Source organism: Atractosteus spatula, chromosome 14 (assembly GCF_055471065.1).
Source record: "Atractosteus spatula isolate fAtrSpa1 chromosome 14, fAtrSpa1.hap1, whole genome shotgun sequence".
In the NCBI taxonomy this organism is placed as follows: domain Eukaryota; kingdom Metazoa; phylum Chordata; class Actinopteri; order Semionotiformes; family Lepisosteidae; genus Atractosteus; species Atractosteus spatula.
The window spans coordinates 19,669,181-19,693,117 of record NC_142719.1 but is presented as its reverse complement, the minus strand read 5'-3'; the positions used below and the strand labels follow the sequence as shown (position 1 = coordinate 19,693,117).

Here is a 23,937-nt window from a genome sequence, read left to right as displayed (position 1 = left end):
ATCTACCAACCTCCTCCTGAGTCACAGACAAACCAACACAGCATGTTGCACGCTGTTCAATTGCTTTCATACAATTTTCACTCCAAAGGTTAACATATTAAAAAAATCCACCTCTTTTCTGGCTGTCGCTTTGGCGGCCTCTAGTGGCGGATGCTTTGTCATTGCAAAGCTTCCATTCTCCCAACCGGACAATCACGCAAAGAAAAAAAAGAGCGTCTGATGGTTCAACAAATTAAAACCCATTTTGCATGAATGAAAATGAACATGCTATAAGAATTTATAGTTTATTATTCATATATAATATTACTGATAAAATGATGATAAGAAGTAACAACTGCTTGCCTTTTCTAACATACATAAGAATAGTTTATTCTTCATTTCTGAAGTGTTAACACCCACCTGGTGATCTAATTCACGAATCTAAAGAGGTAGGAACTTTGATGGGCCATATTGCTGAAGACAAAAACAGAATTCTGACCATTACCATAGTATCTTTAATGAACAAGTATTTAGGACCCTGATAAAAAAAAGGCTCATCAGAATGATGCAATTGCACAGTGTCCCTTATCACCCTACAGGAACACTGGTTTTAAAGTTCTGATACAGGGGGAAGAGCGCCACCTACTGGTTCACCAATTGATACTTGCTTACTTCCAGACTTCAGGCCAAACTGTAGCAAGGATCCATTCTATTCAAGGGCAGTGAGACTTCACATGCGTGGCAATCATATTTCAGGACCACATGTCTTATCACATGTAAATACATCACAGCTGCACAAACATACTGTAGTTTTCAATGGAAAAGTTATTTTGGAATCATAAGACATTATAGATCATATTATGCTTTCTGTCCACACTAGCTACTTTTTAGGTGATTTCTCAGCTAAAAAAAATCAATGTTTAAAATAGTTGTTAACCTTCATATTTACCTACTATTAAGATCCATCCATCCAATTTCTAAGTGCTTCATTCAATTCAGCCAGCACCTAACCCAGCAGATAACGGTTACAAGGCATGGTACACTCTGGATGGGACATAGCAGGACAAACACAAACTGGCTTACACACACTCTAGGGCCAGTTTTCCCAGTAGCCAATTAACCTACAAATATGTTTTTGGACTGTGAAAGGAAACCAGAGTACCTAGAGAAAACCCACACAGATACAGGGAGAACATGCAAACTTCACTCCAGGTCTAGAATTGAAATCTGGATTCCAGCATTGCAAGGCAGCAATGTTAACCACTCTGCCATGGTGCCACCCTATTTTCAAAATATAGGGTATCAATCTAAGAATAATTCTTCCTGTTTTGGCTTTTCTCATGTCAAATAGGAGAGAATCTTCCTCATCCACTACTGCTGTGCTGCTCCCACCTGTACAATATGTGGCTGCCATTGTCCTCCCACTACAGAGCACCTCTGGCAGAGAAATGGGAGACTGGTTCATTAATTTAATTAAAGGAGTCTTTGAGAAACTAGATTGTTCAAGTGCAGAGTGGAATTCAGCAAGGACATTTGGGTTAACACCCCCACAAATAGTGTCATTAGATCAATAACAACCAAGTAGTTAGAACCTCCATTTAATGTCTTACCTGAAGAATGGCATCTCCTACAGCAAAGTGTCCCCAGACACCATACTGGTCTATCAGATTGGAAAATCTGGTCCTCGGAGAACTGGGTTCCCTTGGTGTTCTCTCATCTCAATACTGACCAGGTTGTGCTTTGCTTATCTTATCTATACACTGTATTAACCATTACAAATCCACTACTGGCCTCAGTTAGCCCTCTTTCTCTTAAACTAAAATGTAATGATACTGTATATCACCATGGTGCCCAGTCTATTGGATCATATACAGTACTATAGTTTGATCACCTAACATAATTTCCTGCAAAATGCTTTATTTCTATCTTTTAAGCAATGGCTTCCAATCCTTATCCTGGGAGGCTGGTGTTTCTAGAAGTTTTCAGTCCAGCTAGGAGGATAATGATCTGACCCAGCTGCTTATTCACTAAACTGGACCACTTTAACAGTGTCTCACAGCTCTTCATATCCTTGCTTTAAAGAAATCCTGCAGACAATCTGGTCTTTTAGCACAACTACTGAGGATCCCCTCTTTTAAGGGTCACCAAGAAAAAAAGATTAGGTTCTAGAAACTATGATTTCATTGCTCTCAAAAAGTCATTGTCTCAGGTGCTCCACGGTTTTCAGCAAGAGAAAGAAAAATTAGTGTTTCAGCAGTGTAATGGCCAATGAGATATGTGCATGAGCATTAATCTGGACAATGACAGCAGATTATTTAAACTCAGTAATAGAAAGTTTGTGTCATTTCATTTTTCATTTTAAGGTTTCACCACATATAGCATTTGCACATTAATCTGAAAATGAAACAACAAAAATCTTTTTAAAAAAACAAATCTTTTGTCACTACTCCTCAGTATGTTTAAATAGTAAGAAAATAAAAATAGTGCAACAAATTTGATATGTTTTGAAGACATTTTGCCATTTGAAGAGTTCAAACTACAATTCATATTTCACTTTTTAGGATGTTGAGAAGTTCTTTGTGAGACAATAATTAAAAAAAACAACCACTCAAAGTAATGAATCTCAGTTAAAAAGGTTTATGCATCACTTACTGTATATTAACCCAATTCTTGTGTCTTGTGGTGAAATTAAGTTTTTGATCACATCGGAAAGCAATCTGAAAATTCTCTCATAAATTGAAAAATGTGAGCCACAAAAGATACAAATTGTAAGCAGTATTCTTTTTAGATAAAGTCTGAATTACTTATGTAAGAAAAATGATTAGCTGACTAGATCAAAATGCAATAATTCTAAGACCCAGAGAACACTTTCATCTAACCATTGCTCACAAAGCAGCTGTAAGCTTGTTTGACAGACTATTCTTATTGTTATTTATTTTCCTCTATTTCATCCCTGTGGCATTAAAACATTTTTTTATAAGAGTGTCCCAGCCAAGCAGAACAGTACTGATGGAAAAATAGCACAGAGCGACAAAGTCATTCAGAGCAGTCAGGCACACAAACTCAAAATAGTCGCAGAGTGCAGTGAACCACATACACCAGCAATCATACAGAACAGTGAGTCACACACAGGGAAGGGGGGACTTGAACAGACATCCTCACACATGGTCAAATAAAACTACACATTAAACCACACATATTCCAACATAACAACAGCCAAAGGAACTACAATTAAATCCATTATTAAAATACACACCAAGTAGTCCTCCCTTAGTCTTCTTACATAGAAGTCATCATGGCCTGTCAAGAGGATCTGAATTTGTGCTGGTAGTGGACAGTTCAAACTTTTAATTAACATTAACTACAATGCAGAACAGAGTGGAATGGTGGTGCAGAGGTTAGTTGTGCTGCCTCACAGCACTGCGGCCCTGGGTTCAAGTCTACATTTGGGACGCTATCAGTCTGACGTTTGTATGTTCTTGCTGTCTTCATTTGGGTTTCCTCCCAGAGTCTAAGAGCATACTGTTAGGTTAATTAGCTGCTGGGAAAATGGGCCGTAGTGTGAGTGGTTGTGTCTGTGTGACCTCTGATAGACTGGCATCCTGTTCAGGGTGTATCCGGTTTTATAACTGTTGCTTACCAGGATAGGGTCCGGCTCTTCCCCACCCTTGAATTAGAACGAAACGGTTAGAAAATAGATGGATGGACAATGCACAAGAAGGGCCCAGGATTTGGCCACTTATAGAATGGTTGCCTAGTAACATACTGTGAAGAACTTGTACCATGATAAAATTAAGGCAAATTGGAGATCCTTTAAACTACAGTCTTGTAGCTCCATTCACATCCTCTAGCAATCCTTCACCAGTAGCTGGTTTTGAAATTTGAAATCGATTGGCTCTTGTGTGAGTGTGTGCGTCTTTGTATCTTTGTGTCCATCCAAGGTGTGACAGGGAGTGCTACAGGAGGTTATTCTTGCCTTCTGCCATAAGACTGTACACTGCATCCACCTTGCGTCTGGGCAGAGGCAACATTGACAGTGACCTGTTTCTGGACTGAACAGTAAACTGATACATCTGTTCTTTTTCTTTCTCCCATTTACAACCGTTTTTGTGTAATATATGCCAGGGACTTGTGCAATACATTTAAATTTATATTTATATTGTGCAATACAACTTTTTGTGTACTGTTTTGTTCTGGTTTGTCCTTTGTGTGTTCTGGACTGTGAGTAACTCTTCTTAGTGCACTTCTCACTGTACTGATTGTAGTGTATGTATTGTATTATTATTATTGTATCATTCGTTACACTGTTGCTATGTTGTCTGTGTTAAGCTGCTGTTGCACTGCAATTACCCTCACGGGATCAATAAAGTATCTACTGTATCTGTCTGCCCTGCGGTGTGCCCAGATGTAGCTTGCCTTGCACCCATTCTATTTCCAGCATAGTCTCTGGCTCCTTGGGGACCTTAATTGGATAAGTTGTTATTGAAAGTGATGTAAAGATTTTGGAGTGTTTTTTTTCTTCCTGGAGGCCATGAATGTAATTTTGAGTCCCCCACTGTCATGTTTATACTTTTCAGGCTTCCACCACCACAGTTGAAATTTCAATTGTGGGGTTTGTAGGAGTCTGTAGGAGTTAGGAGAAATGTGGTTAGATCCGCATTCAGGCAGACACACATATTCACACATACAGTACTGTATACAGAGAGACAAACTAACATGCACTTATGAAAACCAGATGAAACTTTGAAAGACGTACACATACAAAAAAGTAAGATGTCCGTGTATGTGAGAGAGCAAAACGTGACTGTAATTTCAAAATGGTGGCAAGGACAATGACACAGCCTTCATTCTGCCTGAAAATACACAAGTGTTTTACACAAATAGAAACTAGCAGTAAGACATTTCACATCATGCTGTAAAATATTTTTGTATCATCCTGCAGCACTGTTTTTTGTTTTCCGACAAGCAAAGCAACAAGCAAGTCCTATTTGGTTCAATGTCAGTTTGAAGATATCTTTGCACGGTTTATGGTTTGAGTCCATTGATCTTTGCCCAGTGTCTTGAGTAAAGGTTAACCAAGATTTTACTTCAATAGGGTTGCTGGGCATGTGAAGTTCTAGAAACAGGTTCATGGTCCCTTCCCATTACATGCTCAGAGAACTGTGAGACTGCATTACAATCTCACAGACTCAGCACTTCTCAGTTACCCTGTCATTGTTGTATCAATAAATGTGTTTTTTTAATCATTCTCTCCACGTCACCACCACACCTCCTCCCTGCATGACCCACATATGCAACATATTGTAAAAACATCATTCTTCCACCTCAGAAATGTTGCCAGACTACGTTTTCAGCTTAACTGTTGCTGAAAAGCTGGTCAACACTTTCATCTTCTCTCAAATTCATTACTATAATGCCCCACAGGGCTATCTAAATCCACACTGAACAAACTACAGCATGTCCAGAATTTGGATTCCAGAATATTGCCCAGATCTTGTGCCAGTGATCACATTACTCCTATCCTGGAGTCCTTGCACTGGATTCCTATCAGGGTTTGTGTTCAAAATCATCTGGTCTCTTGCCCGTCTACATGGGTGGCAGAGCCTTCCCTTGCTATACCCCAAAGCTCTGTAATTCTATACCAAAAGATATCAAAGAGTCACCTTCCCTGAACACCTTCAAATCAAGACTCAAAACCTTCTTCTTTAGAAGGGCTTTTATTTAACTGGTTCTGTGTTTGCCTGTTTGCTTTTCTATTGTATTGCAAACCCTTAAGGTAATTATGTAATTCTTCTGTTTCCTCTCAATGTGTGTTTTTTTTCTTACAGAAAAATGCTTTTAGAAGCCACTTTATTTTAAATTTTGATATAAAATAAAGTTTATTATTATATACCTTTTACTGTAACTTCCGTTCTCCCATTTCTCCCAACATTTTCAAAATACAGATTTGCATTTAATCTTCACTTAAGCTAAGATAAAAAGAGCAGAAGTGTGAAAAAAGCATGACTTGGAATACTAATAACGCTGTTCAGGAGGTTCTAGTTCTAGTGCAGAATATTTAATGCAAAATTGTAATATGATATATTGAATACACACACTCGCTTAACCTATTTGGATTTCTATTAACAATTTTGTTTTTAAAAACTAAAGTAAATCCAGAAAAAGATAAACCCCACAAGGTTCCTTTTTACTCAGATGTGATGCTGCTCTAGTTGACATATACTCAACAGAAAAGCATGGCAGTCCATTTGAAATATTTTACTTCTATGTTTTCTGTTGTTTTTTTTTTTAAAAAGCCAGCCAACTAAGCAAAGTTCAAATAAGAAGATGAATAACACTGGTCTACTAATAGATGGGTTGGTTCATAGCTCAAACACAGAGTATCGACCAAGCCCCTGAACAGTCCCCCCTTCTGATTCACTCAGCTACAAAGCCAGCAGACAAGCAACACTGATCAAGGCACTGGCTGCAAACAGATGCACATCACTCAGAATACCCCTGTAGCAATTCATTTTGCATGCTGCTGGCAGCTACATCTACAAAATAAGTACAGACAAGATCAGCTGCTCACCAACATACTTTAGCACTTAGTGCAATTAGGTTCGAAAGCAGCATGTACTGTATGTATAACACTCAAAGATGTGGCAAGCTATTGGAGATGAACCACTTTACCCTATCTTAAATGTTTCTAGCCTATGAACCTTTACAAAAAGTTCATGAACTTCAAGACCAGTGATCAAACTCCCAATGAGACAGTTTAGAGTTACCAAACCATGCGTAACCCAAAAAGACCATGCAAGCTCCACACAGACAGATGTTATAAGACAAAACCAAGCAGAGGACCTTGGAATCATTAGACTGTATTTGCAAGATCTTCACCCATCATCATTCCCCTTGTGATCCAGTTTAGCAAATTCTGTTGCTCTCATCCTGCACAGTTCTGCTGTTTTTCCTGTTACTGTTACCTGTCCAGGCAAAATCTATCCATCCATTTTCTAATCACTTCAGGTCTGCAGGGAGCCAGAGCCTATTGGAAAGCAAAGGGGCAGAAGGTGAGATACACGTGCATGGGACACCATTACATAGCAGGGCACACACAGACACAGACACACTCACACCAGGGCCAATTCTCCCAAAAGCCAATGAACCTACCAGTATTTCTTTGGTCTGTGGGAGGAAGCCGGAACATACCTAGAGGGAAACCCATGTGAACATGGGGAGAACATATAAACTCCACTCAGATAATATCCAGGAATTGAACCCAGGATCCCAGTGCTGCAAGGCAGTAATATTAACTACTATCCAAACAAAATATACAGTATATTCCAGTAAAAGATGTGAAGTGTGGATAACATACTTCAAGCACAAAGTACTGTACATGAGTGCAATATGAAATGAAATCAAATTCTAGACCTTACTTCCTACTCCCCAAGCACACTGCTTGTACTCATCAATGTGGGGGCATATTATAAGTCAAATACAGAGGATTTTAATGCACCTATTACGAAAATATGAATGGTGGTCTGAGAAGGACAGGACTGTTAAGACAAGACTCGGTTATAAGTACACTCTTGTACTTTACCACACACAGAGAAGAACATGCAAAGAGGCAAAAAACAGCAGGGAAATTCAATTGTTTCAAATGACTTGTTTAAGTCTAAGGGGAAGTAAAAGTAACAAATGGTCCAATGAATCAAGTAATTAGTTCACTTTAAAGTAAGCGAAAGCTCAGAATTAACTCAGAAACTCTTATATACCTCTGAGTGCACCACTGAACTAAATCGATCAAGTAACAGAACTGCAGTACACAAAAAACTTTTGCCCTTTGCCAAACGGAAAGAGGGGTCAAGTCTCCAATCTCGTATGCTTATTCAATATTAATATTTGTACTGCTCCACTTGGAAAGTATCTTCATCCAGGACAGTATGAATGGATATTCAATTTTCTGCAGAAAGACAAAATGGTTAATAAATTTAACAAGGTAAAACACATTTAAAACTCAGTTTTTGCAATTAAAACGTTCCTGAGATTTTAAAGATGTTTTTCTTGTCACAGAGGGGTTCTTGGTAACTCTAATGAGTCTTTCTCCCCTGCAGTGAAACCTGGTGTTTCTACCCAACCATCCCTAACTTTCTGGTTTGTAATCAAAATTTTACTTTTCCTCAAGCACCCTCAGTTTTCTGCAGCCCTGACTTTACAGTAGATTTGACCAGCAGATACTGTTTGGCCAGAGGAGGGTCTCTGGACCACTTCCAGCTGTCTGTTCTGATCTCATTATTCCACATTCCTCTGTCAGCACACTACAGTACATATTTATCATAATAACCCCCACAACCACTGTGCTAATAAGGGTTATGAGATTTTTATGAAGTAACCTACAATATACTATATGTGTGCTGTGATGGCCGAGTGGTTAAGGCTTTGGACTTGAAATCCAATGGGGTCTCCCTGTGCAGGTTTGAACCCTGCTTGCAGCAATAACATTGGGCAGAGTGGTGGCACTGTAGCTAAGGATCTGTGCCTGTGGCTGGAAAGTGGTGGGTTCAAATCCCATGGCTGGCTGGTGCTCTGGATCCTACTCTGTTGGGCCCCTGAGCAAGGCCCTTAACCCCAGCTGCTCTAGGAGTGCCATATAAATGGCTGACCCTATACTCTGACCCCAAGCTTCTCTCTCTCTCCCTATCTGTGTGCTTCATGGAGAGCTAGCTGGGGTATGTGAAAAGACAAATTAATGCAAGAAATTATATATGGCTAATATAGTAATCTCTCTTAACCTTGGTTAATAGTTATTTGAATGGCATCTAGTGATTTTTTCAGATCTGGGGCTCTTGTAGTTCTGTTATTTGCTGTCTTGTGCTACTGCTCATTTGTAAAGGACCGTGGGTTTCATCTGGGACTGCTGAGCTGGAATTGAAGGCAGTGAATTCGGCTAGCAGTTGGGTTTAGAGACTGATGTTGTTTATATGTATGATGCTTAGGACTGTAAAGTTACACTGGGTTTTTATACTGGCTGTTAGGGCTCTCTCTAACTTATACCTTAAGAACTCTGCCTGGGATGTGCCGTTATGTAACTTGAATCTTCAGAGATTCAGTACCACCAGGGAGAAAAGACCTCCAACTTTCACTAGTTCAATGATCATGTTAACTCTCTGTTTTCCAGAATGTTTACTATAAGAGCGAAATCTATTGCACTGCAAACTATTCTAACTAAATTCCATTAGTCTTGGACATAGGACACTACAATGGGCCTTGATATAAGTATTCAAGGTCTAAAAAGTCATTGACAAGTACTTTTCTACCTAATGTTCAACAGTTAAACATGGACACTTGCACACCCTAAAGGTAATTAAAGAAAATCACTTAAGACAAAAAAATTTACTAACACAAATAGTTCTGTAGTTATGAAACAAACGTACCTGATTATGTGTTGAAGGTATGACATGGATAAGATTTGCCCATCAATGGGCTCAATACCGGGCCCCTTGCTCTTCAGCATTTACATGTTCCCACTTGGTCAGCTTTTAAGATCACATGGCCTCAGCTTTCATTTTTACGCCGACGATACTCAAATATACATCCATACCAAACCTGACACTGATGTGGCTGTCTCTATTCTATGTAATTGCATCTCTGACATAAAAATTTGGGTGACTCAAAACTTCCTTCATCTTAACTGCGACAAGACTGAAGTCATGCTTATTGGTACCCCCCATCAACTTCGTAAAGCCAGTCCTGTAACCCTATCTGTAGATGGCTCTGTACTTGAGCTTCAATCTAAATTGAAAAACCTTGGGGTTATATTCGATTCTGGCTTAACATTCGACCCACATGTGCAGCATACTGTCAAAACATCTTTTTTTCACCTTAGAAATATCGCAAGACTACGCCCTATGCTATCATTAACTGTGGCTGAAAAGCTGATCAACATATTTGTATTCTCTCGAATTGACTACTGCAATGCTCCACTCGCTGGGGTATCTAAATCTACCCTGAACAAACTGCAGTATGTCCAAAATTCAGCAGCCAGAATCCTGACCAGGTCTAGTGCAAGTCTTCACATTACTCCTATCCTGGAGTCCTTGCACTGGCTTCCGGTCAAATTCCACGTAGACTTTAAAATCCTCATGCTCACCTATAAGGCTCTGCATGGCTTGGCACCTCAATACCTGTCTGAACTATTATCGCCCTACTCCCCACCTTGCAACCTCCGCTCTTCAAATTCTGCTCTCCTTACTGTCCCCCAAGCCCATCTACATTGTATGGGTGACAGGGCCTTCTCCTGTTATGCCCCCAAGCTCTGGAACTCTTTGCCCAAGGATATCAGAGAGTCACCTTCTCTAAACTCCTTCAAATCCAGACTCAAAACCTTCTTCTTCAGAAAAGCCTTTTCTTAACTGGTCCCATTCTTCACCCCTCTGCTCTTCTTAGTACCACCTTCCACGGTCTCCTCTATTGTTATTGTTGTATTGTTGTAATTGTAATTGTGTCTTATCTTGTGTATTCTTCTTATTTATTGTTGTATTCTTCTTATTTATTGTTATTGTCATCCTGTAAAGCGCTTTGAGAAGCCACCTTTAAAGGCGCTATATAAAATAAAGTTTATTATATTATTATTATTAATGAGGTCATTATAATTCATAAGCAAGAGAGGCTGAATGGCTTCAATTTATATGTGATTTTTATAGTTTTGCCTTATCCCAAACCATTTTATTGGAAAAATATTTTTATGATCTAAAATGCAAAAAGCAGATGGAATAAACTTATCCTTTTGAACTGTAATACGATTATAGTTTATGCTTAGATATTACAAATGGAACTACATAGTGAAAATGTAGGGAACTTACAGAAGCACATCCCTGCCATCAAGATAAAAAAAAACTTTATCGCAAAAAATTACGAGAAAATTATCTTCATGGGAGCAGCTTCCGTAGGAACAGTAATATTGAAAAATTAAAGAATTTGAACTAAATTAAAGATCGAAGAATAGATAACAGGGTGTGGCCAGCTGACGAGGCAATGCCGACTTTAGCCACTAGAGGATGGTAAACGCTCAATGACCAAGCACACACACACACCAGGGCCAGTTTTCCCAGAAGCCAATGAACGTACCGGCATGTCTTTGGACTGAGGGAGGAAACCCACACAAACATATCTAGAATACACAAATTTCACACAGAAAGTACCCCAGGTACTGGACTGAATCCAGAGCACCAGCGCTCTGAGGCAGCAATGCTAACCACTGTCCCGTCATGCTGCCCTAACTGAACCCTTAACAGTCCTAATAATGACTTTATCTATTGCATTTCTTAAGTAATTTCAGTTCTCCAGCCTTTCAGTAAAAAACATTGTGCAAAGTGCAGTAAAGCACCCCTCTTTCATCTTCAAGGCTAATGTTCAAAAGGCATCAAGGGCAAGGTTTTTCCATACTTGTAATAAGGGTTGCTTGTAATCGTTATTGACTGATGCAGAAAGATTGACTTTTGCTTTCATCTCCTTTACGCTAGGCTACTGAAATGCATTGTACTTTGGCAGAATTGTCAAAATGCTTTTGCTTGTATTTAATTTAAAATCAAAACTCATGACACCCTCTTCGCCCATTTCAGCCTCATTTCAGTTTGTTCCCAATGCGCCCTGACCTTTTTATTTTATCACTCATAGGTGAAGCAGACAACACCATGGGTTCACCATTCACTGCAGGGTTTCCTAGACTGTAGATACTTGTGCAACAGGTCTTGTGTAAGATGTGGCATTGCACTTCCAGGATTCTCAAAACTTCAGTTTCCTTTAAGGAACTGGCACTTTGAGTTTGTCTAGGTGTGACTCAGAGAGAGTATCCAGTCTGGGATCTGACTACATACTCAACCAGTTATTTACTGGTGATGGTCTGTGAGTTGCCTCCAATTCCAGACTACATATTTAAAATGACAGAATAATCTAAATTAATGTTTCCAGAATCTGAAAATCCCTGTCTAACCCATTAAAGCTTGGATCATTACAAATCCACTTAAAGTATGAACGTATTATGCAAAAAAAATTAGCAAGTTCTGCTTAAATCAGTTGTAGCTGACTGGATTTTTCTGCATTTGTCTAACTTGTAGAAAGAGATACAGTATTTAGTATTTGGATGACTCTTGTTAGTATAGCTGCAATGGTTGGATTTTTTTTACAAGTCTGTGCCCATACTGCTTGCTTTCTAAAATCCAAGAACCCGTTAAGCAGAAAGACTATTAAATTCTTTCAAATGTAACAAGTCTATCTCACAGAGGAGAAAGGATTGTAATTGTTTCCTTTCTTCAATGACAGACAATATTTGCCAATGCAAAAATTGATTTTTAATTGCATATGAAAAAAAAACATTTGATAATAGAACCAGCGGCACAATGCTGTTACTCGGTGCTTTTCTCTTGCTGACAGTCTGTAATTGTGGGTTGGCCTATGTTTTCAAACGCATTTAGAAAATTAATTGAGAGCAAAGAACACGTCATTGTGCTCAGAAGTATTTTGATTCACGTGAATAATTAGATGGGAGATATTGTGATTCTTAGTGATGCCCATAAAGAGTTGTCTTTGCTTTAATCAATTTTAATTAAACCTGCTTGTGTGAGTGTGAGTCTCCTGCATCTTCCTACCCTTGTTACTGGAAGATAGGATTATTTTGCTTTAGAAAGATACCCCTATAGTGTGTATGATCCAAAATCTGTACTATTGTTCTATCGTACTACAGTGTGTTTAGGATGGTTAAAAAGCAGAACTTTTTATCCTTGTCTGGCACATACAGTATGTCCAAGAGCATTTTGGGCATTTTGAGCAAGTCTCAGTGGAAAGCACATGGTATGTGAAGGCAAATTGCAAAAGATTTAGGGTTGATTTTTCTGTAATTATATATGGCAGTGAAAAACGTGGACAGATAATGTACCTCTTGTCACCAAAACATGTTTTGTATCCTTTCAATCCCATTGGCTTTAATTTAAAATCCTTAAAGATTACAACCAATCTGAAATTAGTATTCAACATAATAACAATGTGCTTTATTATTATAATTATTTGTTGTTTGGTAACACTGTATGGCATAGTACTCATTTACAAAAAAGAATAGTATACATAAACATAAGTGCTTATTATAGTTGTGCAATATCACAAAATACTGTTTATACAACTAAACAATACAAATAGCAAAGGAAGTTAAAATACTGAAGATTTAACACTGTTCACAAAGACACCTTCACAACAGAGGAGCAGGTACTTTTTCCTTTACATGGCCATTGGATTCCTTTTTTCACCCATCGTCTGAGTTTTTGTATAACCTCCCAAGGCTGGAGTTTCAACATTCCTGTTAAAGCAGAGGCTCAACCCAGATGTCCAGGTGGCCGAGTCCATACTGGCACCTGTTTTGAGTGCAGGTTAGGCCTACTTATCTAGAATTGCCAAATCCGAATCTGAGCTATGTCATAGGACAACCACAACAAGGATTCCCCAAGGAACGGGCCAATAGATTGGCAGATTCCTGCTGGAAAATGACCGGGTCTTAGCTGGCAAGGCAACACAGGCAATGTATGCATGTACTGTATGCTTGCAGTCCTGCAGTCAGACAGCTCCATCCGGGCCTCCTTTATTGAGTCCCCTTGCTGGCGTGGTGCTCTGCAGTGGCCCCATGGTCTTAATGGGGCCACTGCCCCATGGTCTTAATGAGTTCAGGGGCTTTCCATGTCTCCTAAGGAAATTCAAGAGCTACTGCAGGGAGATATTTTGATTTGAGAACTGGCCAATGCACAATGAGCAAGCTAAAAATGGGCTTTTAAAACAACCCGAAAGGGAGCAGGCGTGATCCATCAGCATTTTTCCATCAGGATTATCAGCACCGCGCGTACCGCAATGCTTCACTAATGGGATTGCGCAGTTTTGATGTGTGGTGCTGAGAAAGGCTTTTCTGAGACTGCAATCAGACAGCAGTGCTCAACGGCCTTTCTTTTCCAACCTTACATATTCGTCTTCTAGTCATTGCAGGTGTAATCAGGTGAGTTCAAAGGGAGCACTGTGCACTGACACCACAGGGAACGACTGACTATATCTGTCTGCTGCTGTTACAATGTGCCCATTGTAGCCAATGGCCAGGTATACACTGGCAGTGTGAGGCTCTGTGTATTAAACACATACATTAGCTTTGTAATTTTTAATTTTTTTTATGACAGCATCCCAATATTGTGTACCAACTGTTCACTACCCCCAGAAAAACTTAAAGATGTCTAGAGGGGTGCTATCAAGCTCACTTGTCATACGTCTCCTCAGAGAGGACATTTAAAATAATAATAATAATTGCTTACACTTATATAGCACTTTTCTGGACACTCCACTCAAAGTGCTTTACAGGTAATGGGGACTCCCCTCCACCACTACCAATGTGCAGCATCCACCTGGATGATGTGACAGCAGCCATAGTGCACCAGTACACTCACCACACATCAGCTATCAGTGGGGAGCAGAGTGATAAAGCCAGTTTGTAGATGGGGATTTAGGAGGCCATGATGGGTAAAGGCCAGGGGGAAATTTGGCCAGGACTTCTCTCGAGAAACAACCTGGGATTTTCAATGACCACAGAGAGTGAGGAGCTCAGTTTTACATCTCATCTACAAGGACGGTTCCGTCTGACGGAAAGACGGTTCCGTCTGATATCTGACGGAAAATGACTGAAGTGGGTGAAGTGGACCACCGGTTGATGAGGGCACGAGTCACGTAAACACTGGGGTGTGAAGCCACTTGGATCCTCTTTGCTGTTGTTTAGGTCAAAAATCATTTCTAAGATGGAAGACCCAAAGCTTATTGTTAAAGTGAAGAAAGGGGTCTGTGTCCTTCTCTGAGCTCCAGTCTGAAAGGTAATTTCACAGCATGGGGGCTGGGGTTATGACAGTAAAATAATGGAATTAAAACACAATTTCTGATCAGTACATGGTATTTCTTGTCATATAGTTCTGGAATATGTTGTCTGGCTATACAGTTTCACCGGTGTCTGTGCTATATGATTGGTAACAAAGAAAAAAAATTAAGAGTCTGAGGCGTTTGCCTTACTATACATCGCAACAGGCAGTGGAATGAGATAAACTTCAGAGATGGAACAAGTTTGAATCACTGTGCAAAAATAGCCACATGAGAGGAAAACACACAACAGGAGCAGTTGTGATTTGACTTAATGCGTATCGGCATGTTTTATTACACCCCTGCCAGCTCTGGTAAACCAGCAAGCGAACCAGAGAGGTTTTTAACAGAAGTTCGGAAGGAGGTCAAATTCCTAATCTCACCCACTTCCGCTCTCCTACGCATAAATATCTCTCCTGCACTCCCTCTGGGTGCTTCTTTCCCACCTCCTCTCTACATGCTATCTTTACCCTTAATGTTCCCTCAGACAGGCGAGTTTCGCCAAACAGATTTGAAATACATGATGTTTCAGACTCGCAAAGCGCTTCGCCTCTGTTGTCACATGAATTAGGATTTGGCCAAGGTACTGAACTGACATTTAGAAAGTGCTGATAGGGGGAATGTCTGCAGTGGGTCATATTCTGGAGGACTGTGGACCCAGTTGAGAGTTCTGAAGGGTAGGTCTCTGATTTATACTACAGCACTTTAGGGCCCAGACCGTTCTGCAGTGCTGACACACCAGTGACAGATTTTAGCCCTGCTGCACAAATTTCTCCATCCTGTAGGGAAGGAAATGCTGAGCGTGAAACAAGTCAAGAGAGGAACCTTCCAGCCTTGGGAGGGTAAATGAAAAACTGAGCAAGCACAAGTAAAACTGGACATCATAAATAGAAACATGAAAATTAAACCATTTCCTAAATATGTACCGTGCACAGACATGAAAAGCAGCAAATACAATAAAATCTGATAGACGTGTGCAAAGGAATTTGGTCAGTTTGCATAGTAATAAATGTGTGGATCGCAACAGAACTGTTCCCAAAGCAAGACCTTACTGTGGCTATACATTGTTAGTCTGGTTGACAATTCCGAATACCTTGGTTCTTGAAATCTAGGAGATTCTTGTTACAAATCCTTGACTTACAGTCTCATTTTAAAATTTAAATCTGATCGGTTTTGGTTCCAAATGATCCAGAGATTTTTCCTGTTCTTGTTTCGCATTCATACACCAAAGACACTCTGGATCTGTGCTTTGGGGAAAATCCCACCCAGGGAATCAGTGCAATAATTTCACACCCTGTTTCCAATCCACACTGGTGCAACAGATCCCCTCCTTCTCCATTTCAGCCACAAGGACTGAAGAATCGTACATGTTCTTTGGTCCCACTAGCATCATTTTTACCTTATAGACTTCAATGTCATCTAGCTTCTAACCAATAAAATATAAATCAACATCAGTTTCCAAGTTTATTTCCATATCCAGAAATCCTTTCGCAAAGCAGCACTTTCAATTTACCCTGAAAGATGAGTTACTACTGTACATTAATTTGTCTAGCTCCAGATATGCATAATGGATGAGGTCTCCACTGAGAGATGCCAGTGATGCTCTTAAAATCCCCCCATTCAAAAGAAATCCAGGAAGGTTTGAGGGCTCTAAATACTTACAGACTTTGCACACATTCTGTAAGACTTAAAAGTCCTTGAGTCCTCCAATCAAAGGAGTCTAGCAGAATTATGGTTTGGTAGTAGACTAAATATTTTACAGAAGGAAATCTGGGTGTGAAAACAGTCAAGGAAACTGCATTTTTAATGTTCAGAGGCCTTCATTTATTTTTATAATAAATGATTGATCTCAAAAAGTCCTTTGCTCTGTTTTTTTTCTTAAAACTCCTCTATGAAGATATTTCTCTTTTTCCTGTAATTTTATTTTCTCCTTGTTTCTTATTTGAATATTTCATCTCTTTTTCCCAGCTATGCTTGACTGATCTGTTCTTCTTAAGGAAGCACATAGTGCTACCAGGGCAGACTATGTCACTGCTTTACCCATCACAATACTGAATGGGTTCAGAACAAAGTGCAATGTTACATCACTTCCCCACCACATTTCCTTCCAATTGGACTTCAACTTGAAGTCTTTCTTTAAAGAAATGACTAGCTGGCACTGAAGAAATGACAACAGTTCTATAATACACCCTCAAAGGGAATGGAAAAAGTATAAACTAAAAACATAGGAGAGGAATAAGGCAGGGGAACATGTATTATTCATACTGTTCTGCAGTCCAGCCAAACATTCACTGAGCAGTGGTCTGACCAGTTACTAATAGCCTGACAATGACACGTATGGAAGTTTAAAAAGAAACTCATTTAAACACCATTACCCATGGTTAAAGGTGAGTCCAAAAACCAGCATTCCAATATGCAACACATTACATTTTAGCCACCATATTGAATTATGGCTCTCTTACCTGTAAGGTATTTCCCATTTTCTCTTAATGCTTTAATAGTAATCAAATAAAAAAAATAAAATAAAGTCAAACCAAGAAGAGGACCCTTGAATATTGGGTTTTGAAGCTGAAGAATTTACTCTTTGGCTTGGAGTTGTCACCAGCTTTGCCATCAGCATCCTGAAATCTTGACAGAACAAAAGCAAAAATGTTCATTTCTCACAGATAAATGTCCAAAAGGCCGTTTTGTTTTTTAAAGAAAAGTCACAACATTACAGTTTGGAGGAGAAAAAAAAACTGAAGCAAATGTTTAAATTTGCTTGTCGTCTTCCTTTGGCATTTTCTCAGCAGAGAAACAGCTGATGGCCAGGCTGATCAGTTCTGATGACAGCAGAATAATTGCCCTTGACTTTGGTTATTTTTTTATTTTTTGGTATTTTCTTTTCCCCCCATCTTCTCTCTGTCCAAAGTCATCTCTGGTGCGGACAATTAGAGCCACAGCTTTCCTTTTCCGCAAGTTATCTTAATTACATAACTTACAGTACATAACCTCTATGGTAACCCAGAAAACCACAGATAAGTGGCAAAGAGCAGATAAGGTGTTCTTTTGTTGATATTTCTTCAACATCTGTAATCTTCTTTGGCAATAGTGGATTTGTGGAGCTCACTGCAAAAACTTTGCACACATTTAATTAAATTTAGTTTAAAAAGTAGAGGAGCTATGTCTCATTACTGGGTTCCAGAATTTCTAATCTTACATCTGTATCAGTTAATCGCTTGGCGCAATATATTCTATACTTTTTTAGATATGTTTTCACAGTTCCTGAAAGCTCCAACAGTATCCTTAAATTTAAATCTTTTGATAGCTGCTTAAAAATGTTCTCTGATTTAGGTTATTTTATTTGATCAACAAAGGATTACTTTCTGGGAGTAAATTCTGTTTTTATTATTGTGAAAGATTACTGCCCCTGCTTATGTCATGATTTTTGAATTGTATGCCAGCAGTGGGAATTCAGACTGCAGTTGACCAAAACCTCAGATTTCTTCAACTGATGCTCTGTATATTTCTGGTTATGGCCACTAGGGGGCCACCCTTTCAGAGACAAATGTTGATTTGCTTGCCCAGTTCCCTCTCCAGGTCGGATATCAGTGTGTCAAAGTCCTTCAGACTGAGCCTGGTGGTGAAGGGGGCATCCAGGTCAATGTCTTGGGGGTCTAGGGTGAAGTCACTCACATACAGAGGCCTCTGAGGGTCCCAGTCCCTCTTTCCTAGTTCACCTCTTCCTTCCTCTTCATCGCTGTCAGTCCCTGCTACTTCATCATAATCTGCCTCAGGCATAGAAAGGAAATCCCGTCCACACACGCTCCAGTCACCAGCGTAGCGGTTACAGGGCGGGCTCTCCAACCGGCCACGTCCCCTCCTGGAGACCACTGAGTCTTTTGACAGGTCCAGCCTCAACACTGGTCGCTGACGCCTCCTCAAAGAACTCTGGGATACTGGAGGTTCGGGGTCAGGAGGATCAGGGGCTCGTCCTTTAGGGACTGTTTGAGAGAATGAGAGAGAGAGTGCTCAGATTTATCAGGGAAAGGCAAGCTAAAGTCTTCTGGTAGGTTGCACAGGGTACTGATCAAACCAGTGCCCTGGAAAAATAATTACTTCTTAATTTAATTGGCCCTGCTTCTGAAGATCACTTAAGGAAATAAGGGATCAGATGAAAAAAAAAACTCTTAAAGAAACAGAATAAAGTCACTAAGGTCCGTGAACCTTAAGGTACAGCATAGGCTTTTGAATTTTGGTTTGTGCCAGGACTGTTTTTTATTAACACAAAAAATTCTAAAATGCCTGTAATAAAACAACTTGCACACTGCACTTTAAAATATATATGTCTTCTTAAGCAGTCCAGTGAAAATAAAACAAGGGACAAAACAGTTAGAAACATACAGTAAACAAACACTGTACTCCATGTACAATGGATAAACAATCACAGTGTGGTACAGCTTTCCTTGTTGAGCAGAAAAGAAGAATCCGACAACAAAAGACAATGATCCAGCCCACACATAACAGGACACGCGACTGGAACTGAAAATTGCAGGAAACTGCACTAAAGGAAGTTTGATTCATTAGAAATAAAAATATCCTGACCGGATTGTGCCAAGTCAAGGGGGCACCTGGGTTTCTTGCATGGATTTGAAAGGAAATTAAGCAGGTGGCAGGAAAGAAATGACCACTGTTGTAAATCACAGCACAGTTATGACCCTACTGGAGTTCTACAACATAGTCCTCAGGGGGGCTTTAAACAAATAAACATGCTCATTTAATCACTATTATTATTATTATTATTCTTCAAGACATCTAGTCAAGACATCTTTTTTGAAGCAACGGCTAAGACCAATAGCCCAGAAACTGATGCTTCAGTCTACCTACAGTATGACTATCAATCTCTAAACACCAGCTCCCATTTCAGTGAGCACCCACAGAGCTAGCTGCACTGGAGCCATGGCTGAAAACCAGAACCCACTTGTGGCTTGGTGCCGGTTGAACTTTCAGGATTCCCACTGGGAGCTGCATTGTTCCTCCTAAACATGTTAACCTTGACATGGGCACTGTGGGATCCATGCATGAGAAACAGAGGGCAGTTCTGATTGTGCACACCTTCAGAGAATAGCACTGATACAGACATAGAGCCAAGGTGATTTACAAGTGAGGATCACATGAGGCAATATAGAGCATTGGACTCGTAGAAATTGAAAGCCTGTCGACAAGGAAGGACCGGACCCGCGGGACACTCACGTGGCCACAGCTGTAGCAGGTAGTGCAGGGCCTCGATGTGCCTCTTGAAATCCACGGCGCTGGCGATCTCCTCGCTGTGGGCAAAGCTGCGGCCCCCTGGCCGCCAGGGCTCCTGGGTGGGCGTGAGCAGCACGGGGCCGAAGCACACCGCCAGGTTCTGGCAGGTCATGCGGTTGCACTCGCTGTAGGACGCAACCAGGCTGAGGTGATCCAGGAGCACCGTCAGTGTGGCCTGGACCAGTGAGAGAAGAAAGGGGAGGCAGACGTTTCGATTTGGCATTTTCTGGAATTCAGAGGTGCACAGTCTGGACCATCTTGTGCAAGGCACAACCCAAAGCACCAAACAGAGCAGACACAAACACAGCAGTTAACCAAGAGCCTGGCCTTGGGCATCAAGTCAAGTGTGTATCAAGTTGGGCGTGTTGAAGGGCCACAGAAGGCAGATAGGCCTTGTAGGTAGGTTGACCGCATGTTGTGTGAGGGATGGGGGTGGGGAGGGGAATGGACAATTGAGCTATGTTTGGAAGAGGAGCGAGAGAGGAAGGGAGATCAATTGTGGACAGCATGGGGGGAGAGGAATTAGACAGGGGAGGGACAACAAACGCACACAGAGAGAGGAGGGGGGAGAAAAGGGAAAGGGATGAAGAATCCAGCAGCTAGCAAGTTTATTTTTCACTACTACATATTTATCGTCCTCCACAACATATTTATTGTTAGGTTATTATTATTATGTTTGGAATGTACTGTCTTCATTATGTGGTGTTCTCTGTTGTACTGTGTTGTCTGCTGTACTGTGTATATCCTGAGAGATCAGTGCGAATAAGAATTCCAATGTACTGTACATATGGCAATGAAATCCTACAATATGGCAATGAATATTCTCTACTACTAGAGATGGGACCAGAGAAAGAGAGGAGGGTGGCAGAAGAAAATGGAGAGAGGGGGACACAAAAGAAAATATTGAAAAGGAGGGAAAGAGAGGGACTTAGATAACGAATGTCTAGATTTGTAAAACAGTTAAGACTGAGATTTATTTCTCTCTTGGCCACACTTCTGACTTCTTTGCTATGTGAACAATAAAAAGGTTAAACTGAAAAAGACATCTAATTTTTTTTTCATCTAAGAAATATTTTTTAACCATTTTTCTCAAGAGCGGTTCCTTCCCACCTCTCTGGACGGGGGGCATTTGATCTTACCAGCAAGTGAGCCTGATATACAGTAGCTGCTTTCATTTGAACATCACGCTGTGTGTTTATGGAGTTCCGTTTTGCTCTACAAATACTCCAGGGCAGAATGACACAGGGCAATTACATAATCATATAAAAATGTTGATTTCCCAATGCGTTTGCCATCAATCTATTCCATGTTAACTGTTACAATAAGTGAAAATTAGTTTTATTTAAAAAATAATTCCAGTCTACTAAAACTGGACAAAAAACCTGAAAACAGAAGGATGAAGGATGGCTCTCCTCTGTTTAGCACCCAGAGTGCAATGCTCAATCTTACAACTGTTAGAAACGTGTGTCATGTCAATCTGTGTCTCCGTTGTTAGAAAGCCATATTCCAGTCATCAAGTCAGGCAGCTCTGCTGAGCACAACCCTGTCTTTAGCGGCATACGTCCACATTGTCATCTGTCATTCCTGTGGGACATACCATCCGATAAAATACATAAAACCCACAAATCCAAGAGGTTTTGGCAGTAGGGAAGAAAATATTCTCAGTATTAATTCTTCTCAAGAAGGGCTTGCTTAAGAGAAGGCATAGCATGTTCTTGTCGTCAGAAAGCTAAATTATTACCCGATTAAACAAACACTAAAAACAGATCGCAGAGGAAGTGGTTTGTGGGGAAATGTAACATTCCGTTCTGTGCAAGGCTGCCAGGCAAAGGGGGGGGGGGGTCGGGGTTGGTTGGGTGAGAGGTCTGGGATGTTTGGGAAGGAAAAGGAATGAGGCTTCTCAAAGCAGGCATGACAGAGCAACTTTCTCACTCCTCCGAATCCCTCCTTCGTTCTCTCTCTCTCTGCCCCTCATTTCTCCAAATTCCCATTTACTCCCTCCTGGATTGGAGATGGCGTAAAAGGCAACAACGTCCCTCCAAATATCCAGGGAGCCTCTCTTCCCAGCAAGACAGAAGTTACATTGGGCTAGGATGTCACTCCAAAGGACCTATAACACTACAGGAACATTAGGTTCTGGAAAATTCCTCAGAGGCTCAGGGAAAACCCCAGTAAAGAGGCCGAGGCGCAGTGTTTTTGGTAACATTTCTCTCCATTTCTCCTTCCACTCCTTTCCCTCTGCCAAATCCCTCCCTCTGCCATTCCTCCAATGGAAACTGAGTGAGCCCCTGATACCGATTCTCAATAGACAGCTCTTACCTTCTCTGCCTCGGGCAGACAGTCTAACAGGGTGACTGTGTGGGTGGAGCGCTGGGCATCTGACTCTCTCTTACTGAGCATGCTCTTGGGGGGGCGCTTGGTCATTGCGTCCAGGACCACCTCATACAGGGTCCTGGTGATGAGAGGGGAGGGCAGCTCACGCAGGTAGTCCTTCAGAATGCCTGTTGAAAAAAAACAGAGTTGTATGAGAGCAAACCCACTAAGACTCCCTTCCCAGCTCAGACTGCCTCACTCACAGGTGTTCACGAGCTGCAAACTCTTACGTAAGGTAACACCGTGCTAGATATTTGATGCCTCTTGACATACTATAAGTACATTACAGAAAAACATGAAAGAAAAATAACAGTAATGTGTGCACAGACCAAGATGGATAAGTACAGAGCACTGTGAATTTAGAAGTTATATTGAAACAAGAGATGCTACTGTACGTTCCGAGCTAGAAAGTTTGCTTTTTAACAAGGAAACCTTAAGGGTCAAAGCCAGCTCTGTCAGTGTATGTTCATACACAGAGACAGACAAAAAAAAGATGTTATGGAATTTTCATTTTTGCTTTTTCTTAGGATTCAATCATTTTTTATTCTGCTATCGAATAAAATAGAACAAGTGAACAGTGGCAACCACAGGTCAGGGATTAAAACATGTTCAGTTCAGTTGTGTAGGTGGAGTGACAGCGTAAGATCCTTGTATCATTTAACTCTGAATTACCAAACAGACTAGAGAGGATAAATGACCACCTCCTCTCATTTGTAACCTTTTTCATGTTCTTATATTAAAACCTGGGTATCAGTGGTTGTGCAGTGGTTATCATTGCTGCCTTGCAGTGCTGAAGCCCTGAGTTCAATTCCAGACCTGGGTGCTACAGTATACGAGTTCTCCTTGTGTTCATGTAGGTTTCTTTCACAGTCCAACAACCCACTGATACATTAACTGGCTTCTGGGAAAATTGGCCGAGGTTTGTGTGTGTGGGCACGTCTGTGTTTGTGTCTGTGTGTATCCTACATTGATGCCCACTGCTTACCAGGATAGGCTCTGGCTCCCCCTTGAACCTCTAATGGATAAAGCAGTGAGAAAATGGACAGAAGAATCACTACTTTAGTAAGTGCTTCTTGGCTGCTTGTTTATAATCCAATGCTCTACAGTGATGGCTAAATAGAACAGATAGGCACTCCTACAGGGCCAAACATTGCCACATTACAAACATTACCACCTTTGCTGGTGGTAGTCATGCATTCATGTTGTATTCAAATGTACAGAGAGCGAAACCTACTGAAAAAACAGCAAAAAACAACTTTGTCTCCAAGCCTCAAAACAAACAAATTTGCCAAATCTCCTTAGATCATATCCCCTTACGTTTATCTAAAAAGCATAGCTAATGCAAAGCCTTGCCAAAATAATTGGGGAAAATCAAATAAATCTCCG

General features: G+C 40.6%; 1 protein-coding gene and 1 non-coding gene across 2 annotated transcripts in view; one reads left to right on the top strand and one right to left on the bottom strand.

Annotated features, from left to right (window-relative positions):
* Window positions 1–8,374: 8,374 nt before the first annotated feature.
* Window positions 8,375–8,456, top strand: trnas-uga (transfer RNA serine (anticodon UGA)). Its single transcript has one exon. It is a non-coding gene; the product is annotated as a tRNA-Ser (tRNA).
* A 9,284-nt stretch (window positions 8,457–17,740) lies between these two features.
* Window positions 17,741–23,937, bottom strand: part of syde1 (synapse defective Rho GTPase homolog 1) — a 36,578-nt gene continuing 30,381 nt past the window's right edge. The window contains exons 6-8 of the mRNA XM_088933183.1: window positions 22,498–22,679; window positions 20,122–20,353; window positions 17,741–18,872 (exon numbers count right to left, since the gene is read on the bottom strand). Coding sequence (XP_088789309.1) covers window positions 18,427–18,872; window positions 20,122–20,353; window positions 22,498–22,679 — 860 coding nt within the window. The 3' untranslated portion in view covers window positions 17,741–18,426. The remainder of the gene's footprint in view (window positions 18,873–20,121; window positions 20,354–22,497; window positions 22,680–23,937) is intronic.